Consider the following 17,768-nt stretch of genomic DNA (forward strand, 5'->3'; position numbering starts at 1 on the left):
AATTCAGCCAGCAGGAATTCCTTCCCCATTCCCTGCCTGAACTATTTGGGAGAAGCCTGGAAAGACAGACCATGGAAATCTTCTTTCTTTGGCTTTTAAAGAGCTTGGCCTGTTAAGTGGGATAAAGCCAATACAGTACTTAATACCTAGTCAGAACAGTGAGCATATTATCACAGAGGAAAAAGGAAAGGGGGGGGGGTTAAGATGTAATTACATATAACAATGACTAGAAAACAGGCAAAAAGACTAAAAATCAAGTTCCTTGCAGTACAGGCTTTAGAATCACAGAGGCAGTTGGGGGCAGCCTGGCAGACCATCTAGTCAATCCCCTTGCTCAATACGTACAAGAAATCCTGAGTAAGAGCACCCCCAATATATGTTCTGCCTTAAAAATTACAGCTAAAGCTCACCATCCATCTAGGTAATTTGTTCCAATGTTGAACTGCTCTGATAATGTTCAACTGAAATCTACCTTCCATTAGATTAGTCTATTAGATCCAGCCTTACCTCATTTTATGCAACTGCCCCTCAGGTATTTGAACAGTGCTATTATGTGTCTCCCCAAGCCCAAATCTTCTCTTCAGGCTAAACACCCTCAGTTGTTTTTTCTTTAGAGGACTTGCTTTCCACACCCCTGACTATATTTGTAGTTGTCCACTGAACCCATTGCAATTTGTTTTTATCCTTGGTAAAGTACAGCATCCAGATGTTCAATGTGTGATTGACTACAATCCAGAAATCCTATTCATGTTTTTCTGCCAAGCCGGGAATCCGCTCTTCTTTACACATGCATTTGGTTCCCCCACTCCACAGCAGAACTTTGCATATACCTTGGTGGAATTTGATTTTGTATGTTTCAGTCAGTTTTCCATTCCAGCAAGAACATTTTAGGTTTACTACTGTATTCTGAGGAGTTAGCTATCCTTCCCAGTTTTCTGTCATCTTCAAATTTGAAAACTAGGTACTACACCCTTTCGACTAAGTCACACATAAAAGTCTGAAGAATTCCAGGCCTAAAACAAGGACTTTTTGCACCCCACTTGAAGCCAGATTGGTGAGGAATTATTGATAGGCACTCTTTGAGTATATCATTCCAACCAGCTGTATATCCACATAACAAAACTATCCTCTAGCAAACAGCGAGTTAGTTTACTACCCAAAATATCATGAGGAACAAATTAGTTGAATTCTGCCCATATATTCATAACTACTACAAGAAGACTATTAACATTATGAAGCATATAGTCCAGCAGTTAGGACTACAGAAATACACAGAACACACAAAAAGCATTTAAAAAGTGATATGCAGCATTTTACCCATACTAGAGAAACTGGAGCATGAAGTCACATAAGCAGTTAGTATGGTACAGCACCTGACTGCATTAATAAATTGTGCAATTATTTTAAATACCATCCAAACGCTATATAGGTTGTCAACTGGCAACACAACCCCCGACATTGTATATTTCTTCAATATCATGCAACAGGACCTTTTAAAATTTCTAGTCAAAACAACTGCAGAATTAATGCACCACAGACTATATGTAATAAGAAACTACCAAAAGTATACTGTACCTCTTAGCCTTTGACACTCCGCAGCCTAAACACAAGGATATGATAGACATTCTTAGCTTTTGTTAAAAAAAATAGTGTACGCCTATTAGTCAGGAATCGTACAGAATAAATCTTATATTTCATTCGTAAGTCTAGTGTCTCATGTCGGCCAGCCATACCATAGATTTGGAAACTTGCCAAAATATCTTAAACAGAACTAAAAGCCAATTTCTTTCATTTTGTTACAACGATGTCTAGCCACCATAACTTGAATAAAAACAAAATTGACTACAACAGTATGTAACACCACCACAACAAAAGAATTAAGACATGCTATTGGGTAATCTTACCTAATCCTACCCCCTCCAAAGAGGTTCTCTCCGGGCACTTCATGTTGAATGTCACATTCAATTAACTTGACATTTAGAAATTATAGTGCTCATCAACATGTAGAGGTTTTCCTATCATTTAGCATGATAAATTTATGGTTATCCTTTCCTGAACTTTCATTTTAAGTAATGGGTAGATTTTGATTTTTAATAAAGATTTTAAAGCACAGTTAAATGAAGCAGAATTTTATGAAAATTATATTATGCATAAAATGGCTTAAGGATAGATGGACACAATACTGGAAGTATTTTTATGATTCAAGAGCAGAGCTTGCAAGGATGCAGAGATGAAGTGTTTACTGTTACAAAGGGATAACAGCAAATAACTCCAGTTCAATTGTGCAAAGGCAATTTTTTGGTATGCCATACTGGAGATCAAAGCAGCTTTGGGAAGAAAAGCTATTTACAGATATCTCATTGGACAGAAAAGCTGGGCCTTAACTGAGGTGAGATACAACTTGCTTTTAATTACAGGAACAGCATTAGCAGCTGAGCAAAACGCTTTACAACTCCACTATGCCTGGTTTTAAAACCTTATGAAATGTGTAAAAAATGCTCATTATGCAAAAAAAAATCAAGTGGGGGCAATATACGGTATATATTTTTAGGAATTAATCAAATAGTCACAAGAAAAGGAGTTTCATGTTTTCACTATCTCTTCCAGTACTCAATAAAAGGATATATTGTTAAGTATGCTGACTGGAAAAAAGATAACTCGGCTGGTTTGTACATTTCAAGATAAATAATGTCCTGGCTTACCACATGACAATTTTTTAGATTCTGTATAAATATTTCCAACATATTGCTGCTTAATCTTAATGTTTTTGGTTTTACATATAATCAACAGAATCATTCTTCTTTGAACAAAATGTTTCTCAAATACAATTTTCGATTTTGGTCTCATAAATCACAACACATTGTCTAATTTTGCCTCCATTCCTTTTAGAATTTCTCCATCTTTTCTTTGTTAAGCTTCTAAATTCTTATAAAATGTTTTTTTCCTTCATTCTTTTAAATGCAGGGAGCTGGTACTTCTGAGTAATAATTTAATCCTAAATTATTTTAAGCAACTGTGGGAAAGAATGTGAATGCTAGCAAGTATCTTTGTTTCCTGACCACTACCATGCATGCATCTTAAGTCAGGGATGAGCAAACGTCAGGCTTGCAGGATATACTTCATTTTTTACATAATCTCCAAGAGCCAACCAGAGCCATGTGCAGAAGCATGTATTTAGAACTAAGGAATCCTGACCGCAGGGATTTATTTCTGAGACCAGAGCTGAGCTCACAGTTCTTCTAAAGAAAACCCCATTCTTGATAACCTCAGCTGCTCCAGCTTTGTTAATTTCAATAGGGTAATTGGTTTGTGTGTGTCATTTTAGTGTTGCTGTTGATAATAATCAGGAGAAATCCCTGCTGATCAACTGGGAAACACCCAGAGATCTACTAGAACAGTGTTTCCCAACCTTTTTTGGGCCACGGCACACTTGTTCCGTGAAAAAAATCACGAGGCACACCACCATTAAAAAAGTTAAAAAAATTAACTCTGTGCCGCCCTATATTATAATTATGACTGTAAGAAACACTTGCCAAATATTGCTTTCTGGCGGGTCAGCGCTGCCGAGTTCTTAAAAGATCCGGGTTTCTGATCCACCCTACCCGACCCCGCCGTCCTGTATCTTACCCTGTGCGTGTTCTCGGACTTGTGAGAGGATGATTTGGTCTTCATGCCTCCGTGAATTAGCAACAAACTACCTTTTGAATGATGGAGATTGAATATTTTAAAAGTAGCTACTTGAAGTCCGCTCGATTTTCCAAAAAAGAGACACACGTGCGGCACTATTAGCTGCTGGGGGCTGCCATCTTGGCTAAAGGATTCTGGGATGATCCTGTCACGTGAGGCATGGGGAAAATGGAAATAATAAAAGCTGATTGGTCTGTGGAAACTAGAAGGGGCGAAGAAATAGGACGCCCAGGGAGGTGGAGTTTGCAGCTGCAAAATCGCCCTTCTCGTCGCCGCACGTCGCCGCACACCAGCCAGCGTCTCGCGGCACACTAGTGTGCCGCGGAACAGCGGTTGAGAAACGCTGTACTAGAAGATAGCGTTCAACTTTCTGTCCACCTCTATACTGTATTAAGCTACCAATAAGCTGGGCCATAGTTGCTGTTTAAGATGCAATAGAAGTATATGAGAATGCTTTGCACTTTCTATCCCTGCACTGTCATGATGTCCAAGAGATAATGTTTGCATCTTCCCACATGTAGAGGTGCAAAAGCTTTTGATAAACATATACATATTTTTGCTGAACTTAGTAAAAAGAAACTTCTATCTTTGGACTTGTCTTTAGACACTTGCTTTTCATCACAAGCAGTTAAACCTACATTTAATCAGAGTTCAGAGTTTCTGATTGGTATACTGCTTGTTGCTAAAGGAGCTACCGTATATCTGTTTTTCATTTTCTGTATGGAGAATAAAAAAAGTAATACACAAGTAAAATGCAAATGGGTCATTTACATCTAGAAGGAAAGGAGACATGTAGTGATACAAAATCCAGAAACTTAATTTTACAGGACTAGAGTACGGTATTTTGCCAGCATTAGTCTCAATCAAGAAAGGAATAGAAATAGAATACGTAAGGCTTTGTGCACATAGTGTAGTGAATAAAGACTGCCTAGTTGAGCTCACCAAATAGCACACTGAGATCCCTATGTGATATTTCCTCATTCATTTAGCAGACTTTTCTGACAAAGTAAAGCAGATCTATGTGCTCATTATTAAAGGCAGATTTCATTTGCTTTTAACAGGGCTTGCAAATAACTGATCCTTTTCTAAGCATTTGATCCAGTGGTTCATGTGGTGAGGTACAGAATCAGATGCATACAATTGGTCTTTCTAAAACAATTCTGTTCATATCATAAAGAAGGATAATTACTTGCTTGGCCAGCAATCTTTCTTCATTTCTGCTGCTATTACTGCATGGTTATTTCCCACACTTGCCCCTTTAGCACTGAGACTGACCATCACCAAAAAACCTCACTGTTTTCTATTTAAAGGGAACACAACCCACTTCTATAGCAGCTTTCTTGACTTTCTCTCTCTAAGAGAACTGTCACAGTAGACACTACATAGCAAAGAAATAAGGAGCAAAAAAAAAAAAAAGCAAATGAGTGACTCTCGCCTGAATACCTATTTGCTATATGTACACAGACAAGTTGTGGGAAGCACCAACAAATATATGTTCCAGGGAACGCTACTGTTGTTTAGAACAGATTCATGTACCGTATTATCTTTCATTCAAGAAGGAAAATATTAAATTACAGATATTAAAAACTGTAGGGGTTGGATCCTGACCAAGTTAGTTGTACTCGAGTCCCCCTGAAGTCAATTGAGTTAGTGATAACCTAACTAACTTGGTCTGAATGCAACCCAAGATTCACAGAAAGCTCTTCTCAATAAAAATATTGCCAAGTATTTTCTATCTGAGTGTGCAACAGACATTGCTGTTGTGGGTGGAAACCACTGGAGAAAACACTTTGGTTGTCCCATGCTCAGAAGCTACCCAAATTTCTGAACACATAGTTGGCTGAGTCCCTTGTGTTGTGGGTCCCACCAAACAGCTGGCTGTAAGGTGTTTGGAAACCAGTGCACAAGGGATTTGACAAGTTGGCAGGGACAACCTACCTGTCAATCCTCTGACACCAAATCACTGTCAGACAGGTTATCCCACCCACTATCTAAGTTGGTCCTTGGAAGTGGGACCAGATAAAGATCTGACCAACAGAGCCAAAGAAGTTCCCCACCACTGTGCTAAAAAAGGGTTTATTAAGTCTTTTGAAAAAGTAATGTGCAATTTACTTGCAAGCCTTGTTTTGCTAACCTTCTAAAAGTATATATTAAAAAAATTAGTAAGCATGCTTACCTGTAACGAACATGAAATGAATGACCTTCACACATGTTTAACAAAATATTTTCTTCCACTGAGTTGCATGATGAGTAGGAAAGACAATAGCTAGTACGTTGCATGCAGGACAGCCAGTAGGTTATGAGGAAGTGCTTTACGACAAAGTCCCAGTTAGTGTATTAACAAATTGGAGTTAATAAATTGTATGTTCTTGTTGCAGTAGTCTTCTTTAGTAACAAAAAAGAAGCTCCTTGTCAGATACCACTTAAATGTTCAGAAATAAGATGATGGGCTGTATTTGTGGCTCAATCTGTTGTATTTCTGCAAAGGGAACAAAATATGCTATTGTTTCAAACTATGTTTTTATCATCACAACAATCCACAGCCAAGGAAAAAAGAAGTGTAACTCTGCTGAGCAATCATAAACAAATAATGCAAATAGGGTGTGTGTGTTTTATAGGTCAATTTTCATCTTATATTTTGTTTTCAAAAATACATAAACCGCTCATTGTGAATAGCACACACAACTATGCACACATGCCCTTTTTCTTCATAACTAAATATAAGTAATCATTTAAGAGAATTTCTTGGTCCATACTTCAGTTCTAGTTCAAGATGCCAAATACAGTACAGATACCGTTTTATCATTTGCTTTACTTGTGACACAGTTTCAATTCTAGTTGAATTCTAGACATGCTTATTCTGAAAAAAAACCCACCAATTTCAATTATATTTAATTTCAAGGATGCAGGTTTAGATTCAGCTTGACATGTTACCCTGAAAAGCAGCCTACAACTGAGTTTACAACTGACTCAAAATGTATTTAAATCACATTATGGTTATTTCACTTATTAGGAAACTTGCTGATTGTTTTGCTTATTTTCAAGATAATCATTTTCTTTACAGATGAACCATGCCAGTCAGATGTGAAATAAAATGAAACAAAATCCAACAGGGCGATAAAATCTAATTGATGCTGCTAGTTCTAAATCGTAGTAACCAGGCTTAAAACTGTTCTGAGGGAGAAGGATCTTCTAACTAAGCCAGATGGTTCACAGTTGGCTTCCTCATTTGTCCTCCAGATGAGGCTGGTAGCAGCAGAAAGGAAGTGCTGGAGTAGCAATGTTATGTTCCTCTCCAGACTCCCAGGTGTTCCTGCTGCTAGTGCTGATCTTACAGCTAGAGTTCAACAAACACAGAACTCTTTAGCATTTCCCAGGTGATTTTCATATTTGTGCATCATGCAATGGAGAAGCATGCACAGTATAAAAAAAAAAGTGGTTCAGAAATCAACAGAAGAACAATTCTGCTACTAGTAGAATAAACAAATATAATTCTGACTGGTGACAGAGAAGAGCTCATCATTTTGGCAGCATATATTAAGCCAGGAATAAGTGTCATGCTACACTCTCACTGACACTAGTGCTTATATTGTGGTCTGTTTAGACTAATCTTTCCCATTACATTCCAGTTTCGTATCACAGCTGTGAGTCCAGGATTAAATATTTCAGACATTGTGGTTTAAACCACAATACAATTTCCAAACCTGATGTATGAGATAGGAGCAAGCATGTGGGCATGATGCTAATTACTAGTTTTTGAACTATACAGCAAAGGTTGTCAAATAGTTTATGAAGAAAGATTGTGAAACAGTTGAGAGATTCTAGTTGGTCCTCTACTTTATTATTTTTCCCTTGACAGAAATAGAGGTAATATTGATCGGGGTCAATTACTAAACAAGGCTTTAGCTTGAGGCTAATTATTTTCAAAATATTTCCTCAGAATTTACCAGTTAAAAGTGCCTTTATTTGTGGCTTTGACAGGATTTTCTTAATAAATAGTGGTATTCAACTAATTTGTACTCAGAGCGGGCCCATTGTAATTAATGGTCCTAACTTAGTCACATTCATCAACTTCAACAGGTTTATTCTGAATAAAACTTAAATACCACCCACAGTGTTGGTTTTGACAATCACAAAAAATATTAAAATATGAGTTGTGTGTGCTTTGATTTGTTGAAAAAATAAGTTTAGTAGGTGATACACTGAAATCCCCAGCAATTTTCAAGTGATCCATGTAACAACAAAGTCTAAAAACCACTAAACAATAAGCTGATCTAGTTGGAGTTGTTGCATTCAGTTACATTCAAACAGTTGGAAGAAGAAAATGTTACAATACAATCAATGTTTTAGCTCTCAGAAGGCTAGGTCCAGGAAACTAGTTTGTGTTAGCCCAGTGAATTTTTTTATTTGACCCTCTTTCAATGGCTAATTCCCATGCCAAGTAACAAAATGTTTTTGAAATGCCACTCAGTTTCAAAGGAAGTTTGTTGCATAGCACTGGGGACTGCTGTTGAAGAAAAATAAGTCTAAAGTCCTGCTCAAGCTCATGGAACAAGTACAAATTGTACTAAAAACAAGTACAAATGTGCATTATAAACATATTACAAAAAATATATTCAAAGCATCTATGCAAGTGGATATAATATTGGTAGTCTCACTCCACCACAAAATGTACGGTAAGTACAAGTCAGCATTAAGATACCAATTTACTTTCCCAGCAAGTATTCCATGTTTCCTCTAGCATAACCCTATATAATAGTACTATAGCTAGAAAACTGGGAGCAAACTCCAAAAAATTGCCTAGGTTCATTTTAATACCAGAGTTGTTAAAACAACCAAGAACGTGTGAACAATCATGCTCACTTGAAAGTTCTAGCCCTCAAATCACAAATCTCTAATTTAACCAAAATAGATTTTCAAAATTATTCAAAATATTTGAAGCCAATAAACTGTAGAGTGCTTCTCAAAACCAAACTACCTGTTCAAATGTCAAAATTGAAACTGCAACATTTAGTAATCAGAGATGACAGGTGACTATGCAATCCCATTATAAGCAAAATTAAATACCTCATAAAATCACTACTGAAGATCAACATGCTTCACATTTTGTACACAACCCAGGCAAAATACAGTATTTTAAATTCCTGTATGCTCAGTAAGGAGCTATTTCCAATGAAGTGAGATTTAAATGTACTTTATTAGTGGCATTTCCAAATTTTCGTCTATGGAAGTAGGCTGAATGTTACAGTACATCAGCATCTAAGCCAGATGCTAGATTATGTTGTGAACAGCCATCTCCAGTATTTCAGATTTTTATAACTTTATCTGGAATTTAAACATTGACTGGATCATAATGAGCTTACTATCCGCCACTGAGAACAGCAATATTCAAAAGCAGAAATAAAACCATATAGGAAAGGATTTCCCACTTTTTATTAACACAAGTTTAGATATTTGTGCTTCTTTAATTTGTATCTTTCAGTGTCTATGGAACTCCCTGCAACAATAACTCAGAGATCTTCAATGTGATCCCTTTCCTCTGCGACCCATTCTCTTAGAATGCTTTTAAAACCTCATTGTGGATATAATAGGCTTAAGCATGAGACTGGCACCAACACGGAAGAAAGAATGAACCATTAACTAAAATTATTAAAGAGAAATTTTGTAAAAGGAAATTTTGGAGTCTTTCATGTACTTTATAAATTTCTAAGGACTCAAGAGACATTACTGTATTGCTGATAGTAGCCTCCAATAGGATTTTACCTCCAGAAAAAATATTTTACAACCCACTTCAGCTACTGGGTACAATCTGCCTCTGGCACCAAAGCCCCAGCTGTACTTCTGACTGCTTGGACAGTTTAACTCAGGCATCCCCAAACTGCGGCCCTCCAGATGTTTTGGCCTACAACTCCCATGATCCCTAGCTAACAGGACCAGTGGTCGGGGAAGATGGGAATTGTAGTCCAAAACATCTGGAGGGCCGAAGTTTGGGGATGCCTGGTTTAGCTGCTTTCAAAAACTTATGGAAACTTTTCAGTAAGAAACATTTTTTGCCCAACACCAGCTCACTTCTTCTGATCTTCACCAGCAAAATATAGTTATCACACCAAGAAGGAACAACATAATATTCAAGCTTCGGCTATCCAACTTCACCTCTATCCAACGCCACCTTTCTCTGCTGGCCTTTACTTCAAACCTCCATCAACTGATTTTTTCAAATGATGTTATTTCTCCACAGTGACAGTTAACCGCCCTTTCTTCACTGACTAGAACCTCCAGCCAATCAGAGACTGTCATTTGCCACACCAATCAAACGGAATCTACCTGATCCAGACTCATCTTCTCTGACCCCCCACCCCCAATCTTTCAGACATGTCACCAAGCAGCTGCTTACTAAACAGGCTTGCAACAGAGTAACAGCACATGGCCTTGAATTTTGACAGTTAAAACTGTGACATCTTGTTCAGATGCAAATATCCCCTTCTTGAACAAGACAAGTTACAATTCTCATGGTACAGTGTGGCTTTCTTAAAGAGTAGTAACACAGCCATCACCTTCAAGTCAACCCGGACTGCCTCCTCTCAGAAGCATGCAATACTTCTTGGACTTGTTCAGTCAATGCTGCTTTAAGCAGAGGTTGGGTGACCATCTGTCATCATGTATCATATAGTTGAGATTCCTTCATTGCAGGGGGTCAGACTGGATGACCCTCAGGGTTCACTTCCAACTCTACCATTCTGATTCAATGATAACTCCTCCTGCCACAGAGAAGACCACACGTGCTTTCAAGCATCCTGTCTACCTCCTTAAGCTTCAATTACAGAAGCTGATCACTGACCAGTTATATATCCAAGCAGGATACCATAAGGGGTTCTGCACCCTTAACGCCTTAGGGTCCCTTTTGAGATATGGTGGGCTCGTGCATAATGGGGAAATCTTCCAAAATTAGGTGGACCCCCCACTTGATTTGGGATTATCCCCCTCCCAAGAGCTCCCAGGTCCCATCCCAAATTGTTCAATAAGACCTCCTAAGCACTAAGCTAAAAAGCACTATAACTAAAAGCATAGCACCCACATACGATGCTAACTTTTGCTTCTTCAAAGGAACAAGCTCAGGAAACACACACAATCAGGGATGCATGGCAACATCTTGTTGTGTGGGGACCAATTTGAATAAACTAACAGTGGTCCAATAATGAATCTTCTTGAAGCCAAAACCCCTGCACAAGAGGGAGCGATCAGCAGACTCAGGTAAAGCTCAAAGTTTGCAGATGTACAAGCTTTGCTAAAAGAGAAGCCTCTAAATGGGAGAAATATAAAAAAAAACACAGTTGCATAAGGGCTGAATATGCCCACTATCCATAGAATGCTGGGTGGGGATAGTGGTATGGAAAATCCTCAAAGCTGACATAGCTGCTAGTCTGGCACCATTGAAAGCTACAACACACTAACATTTTGTTGTGTTCAAAGTGTCATTATCAGCTGGTGCAGTTTGAAACTTTAGTAAACTACTCACTGCCACCCCTGTGGTCCAATTGCTGCTTACCACCTCTCCTTCAGTTATTTATATATTAAAAATATGCACATTAATTGCATTCATGCAATTGACATAATGCCTAATCGGGCCCTAGACTAGCATGGAATTAATTCTAAATTAGCACATTAATGAGCAATGTCCCCGGAGCCTATTTGAACTAGGGAGACAACATCAACAGCACAACACAGGGATCATTCAATGAAGTCAATTCAACCAGAAATTCAAGGCTGGAACTTTCAAACAAAGAGCATCCAAAGGAACATGCAGCATCTCTCAATTAGTCCTGCTTCTCCACAGCAAACTTGTAACACAGAGGCATTATTGTTTAGTGTATTGAAATTACACCAGGAGGTGTTGCCATCACGTATTTAAAGTTCCCTCCAGCTTTACCGTGGATATATAGAATAATAATGCCAACGTTTTAAAAATGCCAACATTGAAAAACTAACAGGAACACATGGGCTACCGTAACATAAACAATGATATTCAGGATGTGTTTTATTCTTATTCAGCCAGATTCACATGTAGCTTGACAGCAAAAAGCTATTTCTCGGCATCAGTTCCATTATTATAAAATGGAACAACCCCCTTAATTGCCCTCCAAGAATGGTGAGGACAAGCAAGAAAAAGACCATGCACAAAGATGGAGCTAAGCATACCTAAGGCAACTACATTCAGTAGGCTTAGGAATGGTCAACAGTGTGTTGGATTGTGACCAAAGGCTATAAAACACTTGGCACATTATGATATACAAGTAGGAGTAATGAAGACTAGCTCTAGCAAAACCATTTAAAAATATTAATAAACGTTTAATAACTAAATTTTAATCTAATGTAATACATACTGTCAATATGACTCCCATTTAGATTTCAATTAGAAGATTTAAAGCTTGGCTTGCAACACAGGTTTGTTTGTTTTTAACACTCCCAAACAGCTACATATATATTTATTTTTTAAAAATCTTTTTTCCCATAAAAAGTGAAAAAAACTTTTCTATCTCTGCTTCAGCTACCACTCAACATTTTTAGTTTTTTGCAGCAGTATTTAGTTAGACTGGACTCTCAGCAAAGCTGTGCCATAGACTGTGGGAAGTTTGTTCCTAAAGTCACATACTGTATTCCTTAGTACTGTACACAGCTTTCCAAACTTTTCATGTTGGTGACACACTTTTTAGACATGCATCATTCAGCGACACAGTAATTCAGTTTTACTAGCATACTAGATGTTAAACTAACCCCTTTCCTTCCCCAGGAGGAGCGCGGGAAGTGTTCGCACACGGCACACTAACATGTCATGACACAGTGTTTAGAAAGCTCTGCCTTAGTACATAACCCCATTTTATAATATTCAATGAAAACCTGTTTAGTAGGTAGTAAGCAAACAGAAGTTAAACAATACATTTTAAAATGCTCATTTTGACAGCCACTTTAAGTTGGGCTACTTGAAGGATTGATTACCCCCACTTGAACCTGATTGTGTCCAAAGATCAACTGACTACTATTAAGATCCATTACTGACAGGCACTAGGGCTTTCTCTGTCATGGCCCTGCAGTAGGTATCCTACATGATGCCCAAAGGCATCATCACACCTTCCAGTATCTCCTATGGTGCCCACAAAAGGTATCTGTAAATATCCACTCAAAAATCCACAAAAAGCACAAAAAAAATGTTTGCTCTTCATGCTCAGGTACACTGGCTGAGCCTCTCCTAAACACACCCTGAAACATGCCCATATTTCATTGGATGCCAGGACTGCACAACTGTCTTCCCATCCATTCTGAACAGAGAATGTTGGAGAAAGTGTTTCTCAGCATGATTAGCGGTCCTGTCTTTTTCTGGGTTTTTTTATATGCCAGCCATTTTGTATTATGCCATGGCCTCATAGCATCCATTTTGTGGCTGGCACCAGTGGCATCTTCTCAAAATTCCAAATGTGCCCCGTCCCAAAAAAGTTCGCAAGGCAACCCCAATTAATCTATTCTGTGAAACTTCCTCCCAAGGGATTTACAGTTAGCCCCATTCTGGTCTCCAAGAGGACTAAAGTCTTACTTATTTTGTATGACTTTTGACTAGATGATCTTTTTGAACATGCTTATTGGTTTATTATTAACCTTACTGATCAGTGTTAATTTTTGTTCTGGTTCAAATGGTCATTTCTGATATTTGCAATTTGTATTTTTTTAAACGAGGTTATGTTACTGAAAATATTTTATTATTTAATATTTGTAGCCTCCTAGACAGGACTTCATCCTGAAAGGCAGCCTAAAAAAATTAAAACAAGAAACCAATAGAATATTTTCATGAATTATGATGTGCTAACAGTCCATCTCCTAATAAGCTATTCCTGTAAGCAATAATAATAATAATAATAATAATAATATATTATTTATACCCCGCCCATCTGGCCGGGTTCCCCCAGCCATTCTGGGCGGCTTCCAACAAAACACTAAAATACAGAAATCCATCAAACATTAAAAGCTTCCCTAAACAGGGCTGCCTTGAGATGCCTTCTAAAGGTCTGGTAATTGTTGTTCTCTTTGACCTCTAGTGGGAGGGCATTCCACAGGGTGGGTGCCCCTACCGAGAAGGCCCTCTGCCTGGTTCCCTGTAACTTGGCTTCTCATAGTGAGGAAACCACCAGAAAAGGCCCTCGGAGCTGGACCTCAGTGTCCGGGCAGAACGATGGGGGTGGAGACGCTCCTTCAGGTATACTGGACCGAGGCCATTTAGGTTGAGATGATATAAACATATGTAAAAATAAACTTGTTTAAACCCTGGATCTGAAGAGCTTTGTCAAAGAGCAGAGAGCATTTCTAAAGGAGATTCCTACCCCCTTCAGAAGCAACTTTTCAGAGGGCTCAAGTGGTTATTATGGAGATGCCAGTAAAATTCAAAATATGGATGAGGTCCAATAATTGGCACATTGACTAGCAATGTGCACACCTGCTTTTTACTTATAGTTCTTGAACAGATGGCAAGTCAGTTCAGCTCCCTGTGGTTCACCTACAATTACTTTTGTATGCTTGGATGAAATGCTACCCATATAAATTGAATTCAAGCATTGAAAATAATACTTAATCCAGTACTGAACAATACAATATAAATAAGAACACACTTGTTGAAATAGTCGCAGAGTATTTAATCCTTTTTTTTACACACAGGCACAAGCAACTTCATTTAGGGAAAATGACAACCACCTATAACACTCCATTCCTGCAATGAAACAATTTGAAGGATAGTGCGTCCAAAGAAGGCACACTGCCCAATTATTCTTGTTCAGGTGTTGGAGTAGTAGGTCCTCTTTATGCCCAAAATACCATAGAGAGACTGGGATTTTTGTATGCAACTTTAAGCAAAGATGAATAGGGAGCTTCAAGAAGGCAACTCAAGTGGCATCCAATACAGAGGGATGGCAGAACCTGAGAAGAAAGAGGGCCTACAGCTAAATACCTAAACTGATGGCAGAAACCCCCAGGTTTTCTCCCACACACGAGGGAACCTCGTTTCGCTGCTTTTCCGTATCTGGTGTTCCTACTCCTAGCCCTAGAGACATCTCCACGGATGTACGTGTGGTCAGCTTGCTGGAGAGCTCCCTCACACCTGGCGCTGATTATAATATATACTGTATACATATATATATACTGTATATCGATAAGAAGCTCCGCTTTCAGCCAAGGGCTTCACGCGGATCGATGCCTGACCCCGTAAGGATTTCCTCAAAATGGCTCCCCTTAAAAAGAAAAAAAAGAAAAACCCCGACTCTCGGTATTTTTCTTACAAGCAAGCACCGTAGCTGCTCCGTCGTGTTTTCTCCTCACCGCCGCCGCGCGGGTCTCAGGCGGTGGATTCCTCGCCCTTCCCCACAAAGGTCCCTACCCCGCTCTTGTCATGTCCTCCCCCCCCCCGGCCATTAGCAGCCCCCTCCACGTTACCGCGCTCGGGTGAGCCCCCGAAAGACGGCGGGCGACTTCCACTCTTCCCTCAGCAAAGCTTCCGCCACCCGGGGCAGCTCGCCAGGCCTCCTCGAGCTCGGAGCTCGCCCCGTCCAATACCTCCCGGCCCCTTCGAGGGTAAGGCACTAAGGGGAGCCGCCGAGAAGCTCGGTATCCCAAAGCAGCAGCGCCCCAAAAGGGAAGGGCGCCGCCACCCCACGCGCGCGCACTCTCACACACAAACACGCTACGCTAGGAACCGTCCCAGCCAATAGCATCGCATCATCGAGCTCTCCTTCACCCCGCCCCAACCAAATCCCATCATGCCTTTGCCTGCTTGGTTGCGTGACGGGAAAGGGGTGGGTGGGAAAAACTGCCACCCGCAAGCGCATGCGCTGTACCGAAATGGCCTTTCCTCCCGTTTAAACGGTGTAATCTTTCAACCGCCACCGCCCGCATCTTTCGCATTGGCCAATGAGAAGGTGAGTGAGGCGGGGCGGGTTTTTTTCTTTGCCTCGGCCTGCTCCACTTTTCATTGGTTTAAAAGCTGACAGTCGCTTAGGTCGGGATTTGATTTGAAGGAAAGAACGGTACTGTAGTTATTGAGTCCGAACAGTGGCAGAAGGTAGTTTATCTTCGAGGAAATGGGGTTTGCGCTGAGGTTTCGGAGCAGATGAATATTTGTTTCCATAACGAGTGTGTTTACTTAGCGTGGACACAGATGACCACGTAGCGTGGGTTACCCCGCCCTCTAAAGTGCATTCGATGCTTTACTGGTGTACATAGGTTTGCGAAAGGACAAATCTTTATTCCGGATTATTTAATTCCGGAATAAAAACTCCTGTCTTTTGTGTAAAACCAGACACCGTATTCACACTTCCTCGCTCCGGAGCGCCCCTACGGTGACCGGGAAAGCTAACGTAAAGCCCGGAGCAAAAACAACGAGGTGTCTTGTGCATAGCTGTCAAGTTTTCCCTTTTCTCGCGAGGAAGCCTATTCAGCATAAGGGAATTTCCCTTTAAAAAAAGGGAGAACTTGACAGCTATGCTTGTAGCACCTTAAAGACTTTACCAGATTTATTACCATAAACTTTCGTGGACTGTAGCCCACATCATCAGATGTATAAAGTGTTCATCTCGGTTACACGCTGAGGCAGCGAGCGGCTTTTTTGCTGTTGTTGCCCCAAATACTTTAATCAATATTCAATATTTGAGTACCAGCACTTTTCCTGCCAACCTAGCAGTTCGAAAGCACGTCAAAATGCAAGTAGATAAATAGGAACCGCTACAGCGGGAAGGTAAACGGCGTTTCCATGTGCTGCTCTGGTTTGCCAGAAGCGGCTTTGTCATGCTGGCCACATGACCTGGAAGCTATACGCCGGCTCCCTCGGCCAATAATGCGAGATGAGCGCGCAACCCCAGAGTCGGTCACGACTGGACCTAATGGTCAGGGGTCCCTTTACCTTTACCTTTTACTTTTCTTGTTACAATGGTGCACATGATTGTGGGGATTGTAAACTGTGAAGTAAGAGGGAAATGAAAAGTTTTTCATTTATCTGATGAGGTGTGGACTGTAGTCCACAAAAACGCAAACCATAATAAATATGATTGACTTTAACGTTGCTGCAAAAGACAAGTGATATTCTCTAGATAAAGCCTTAGTTCAGCCTTCCTGGTGGGAATAATTTCCTGTTGCGTATGCACCAAGAAACTGATGGCTCCATATGAATAACCAAACGCCTATTATTGGGTCAAAATGCCTTTGAAGAGTCTCCCTATATGCAGTAAAATACATTTGCCCTTTACCATGTGAATTAGGCTAAGGAACATTATAAATGTTTCTACTGCCACAGAAAGGGAGGGACAGTATAAAATAATTATAGTTACCTGCCTCAAGCCTTTGGCAATAAACCTTAATACATTCATACAGGAAGGGGTGGAGATGGGAACACACCCATCATTCACACTCAGCACATTGGATGTGCTCAGCAGAAAGCATGCTTACCTGGTGCATCAAGGAAGCTTGATATTGTCTAGCAGCAAGGCTGCAACTGGAACTTGAGTACAGCTAAATATATATATGAAGAGGTACAAGGTGTGTTATGCTTTGGACGCTAGTTTACTTATAACAGCCATAGTTTATCTTACAAGTGTATAAACAGACTAGAGCTTGGGAGACCAGAGTTCAAATACCTGCTCAGCCATTAAACCACTGTGTGACCTTAGGCCAGTCACATTCTCTCAGTCTAACAGGGTTGTTGCAAGGATAAACTGGGAGAAAGGAAAACCATTTACACCACATTGAGCTACTTGGATATAAAGGCAATAAATAAAATAATGTACTAACTAAGAGTTTTAGCAAAAATATTTTTTTATAAGCAAGTGGAATAGAGCAGTCTGACTCTGCCATGCATACCTTACACAGGATGCTGCAAAACAAGCCTCTGCTTGCACCTCCACAGGTGCTGAAGGGATAATTATCAGGATGCCTGTGTTTCCTCCTGCTGCTTTCCTAAACTATGTCACTGACATTTTTAATTCCTAGTGCTTAAGAAACTGAGCTTCCATGTGTAAAGGGACTCCTCATAAGATTCTAATGGACTAGAATACAAA

The 17,768-nt window shown here is 39.8% G+C and overlaps 1 protein-coding gene across 8 annotated transcripts in view; it reads right to left on the reverse strand.

The window, feature by feature from the left end:
- GPSM2 (G protein signaling modulator 2) overlaps positions 1-15,417 on the reverse strand; it is a 34,612-nt gene extending 19,195 nt beyond the window's left edge. For 2 of the 8 annotated variants that reach the window (XM_035123218.2, XM_035123210.2), the window contains exons 1-2: positions 15,157-15,416; positions 5,864-6,166 (exon numbers count right to left, since the gene is read on the reverse strand). In XM_035123218.2, coding sequence (XP_034979109.1) covers positions 5,864-5,967 — 104 coding nt within the window. In that variant the 5' untranslated portion in view covers positions 5,968-6,166; positions 15,157-15,416. The other 6 variants (XM_035123215.2, XM_060276687.1, XM_035123213.2 and 3 more) reach the window with 6 other exon arrangements.
- Between the last annotated feature and the right edge of the window lie 2,351 nt (positions 15,418-17,768).

This window comes from Zootoca vivipara, chromosome 7, assembly GCF_963506605.1.
Source record: "Zootoca vivipara chromosome 7, rZooViv1.1, whole genome shotgun sequence".
NCBI classification, from domain to species: domain Eukaryota; kingdom Metazoa; phylum Chordata; class Lepidosauria; order Squamata; family Lacertidae; genus Zootoca; species Zootoca vivipara.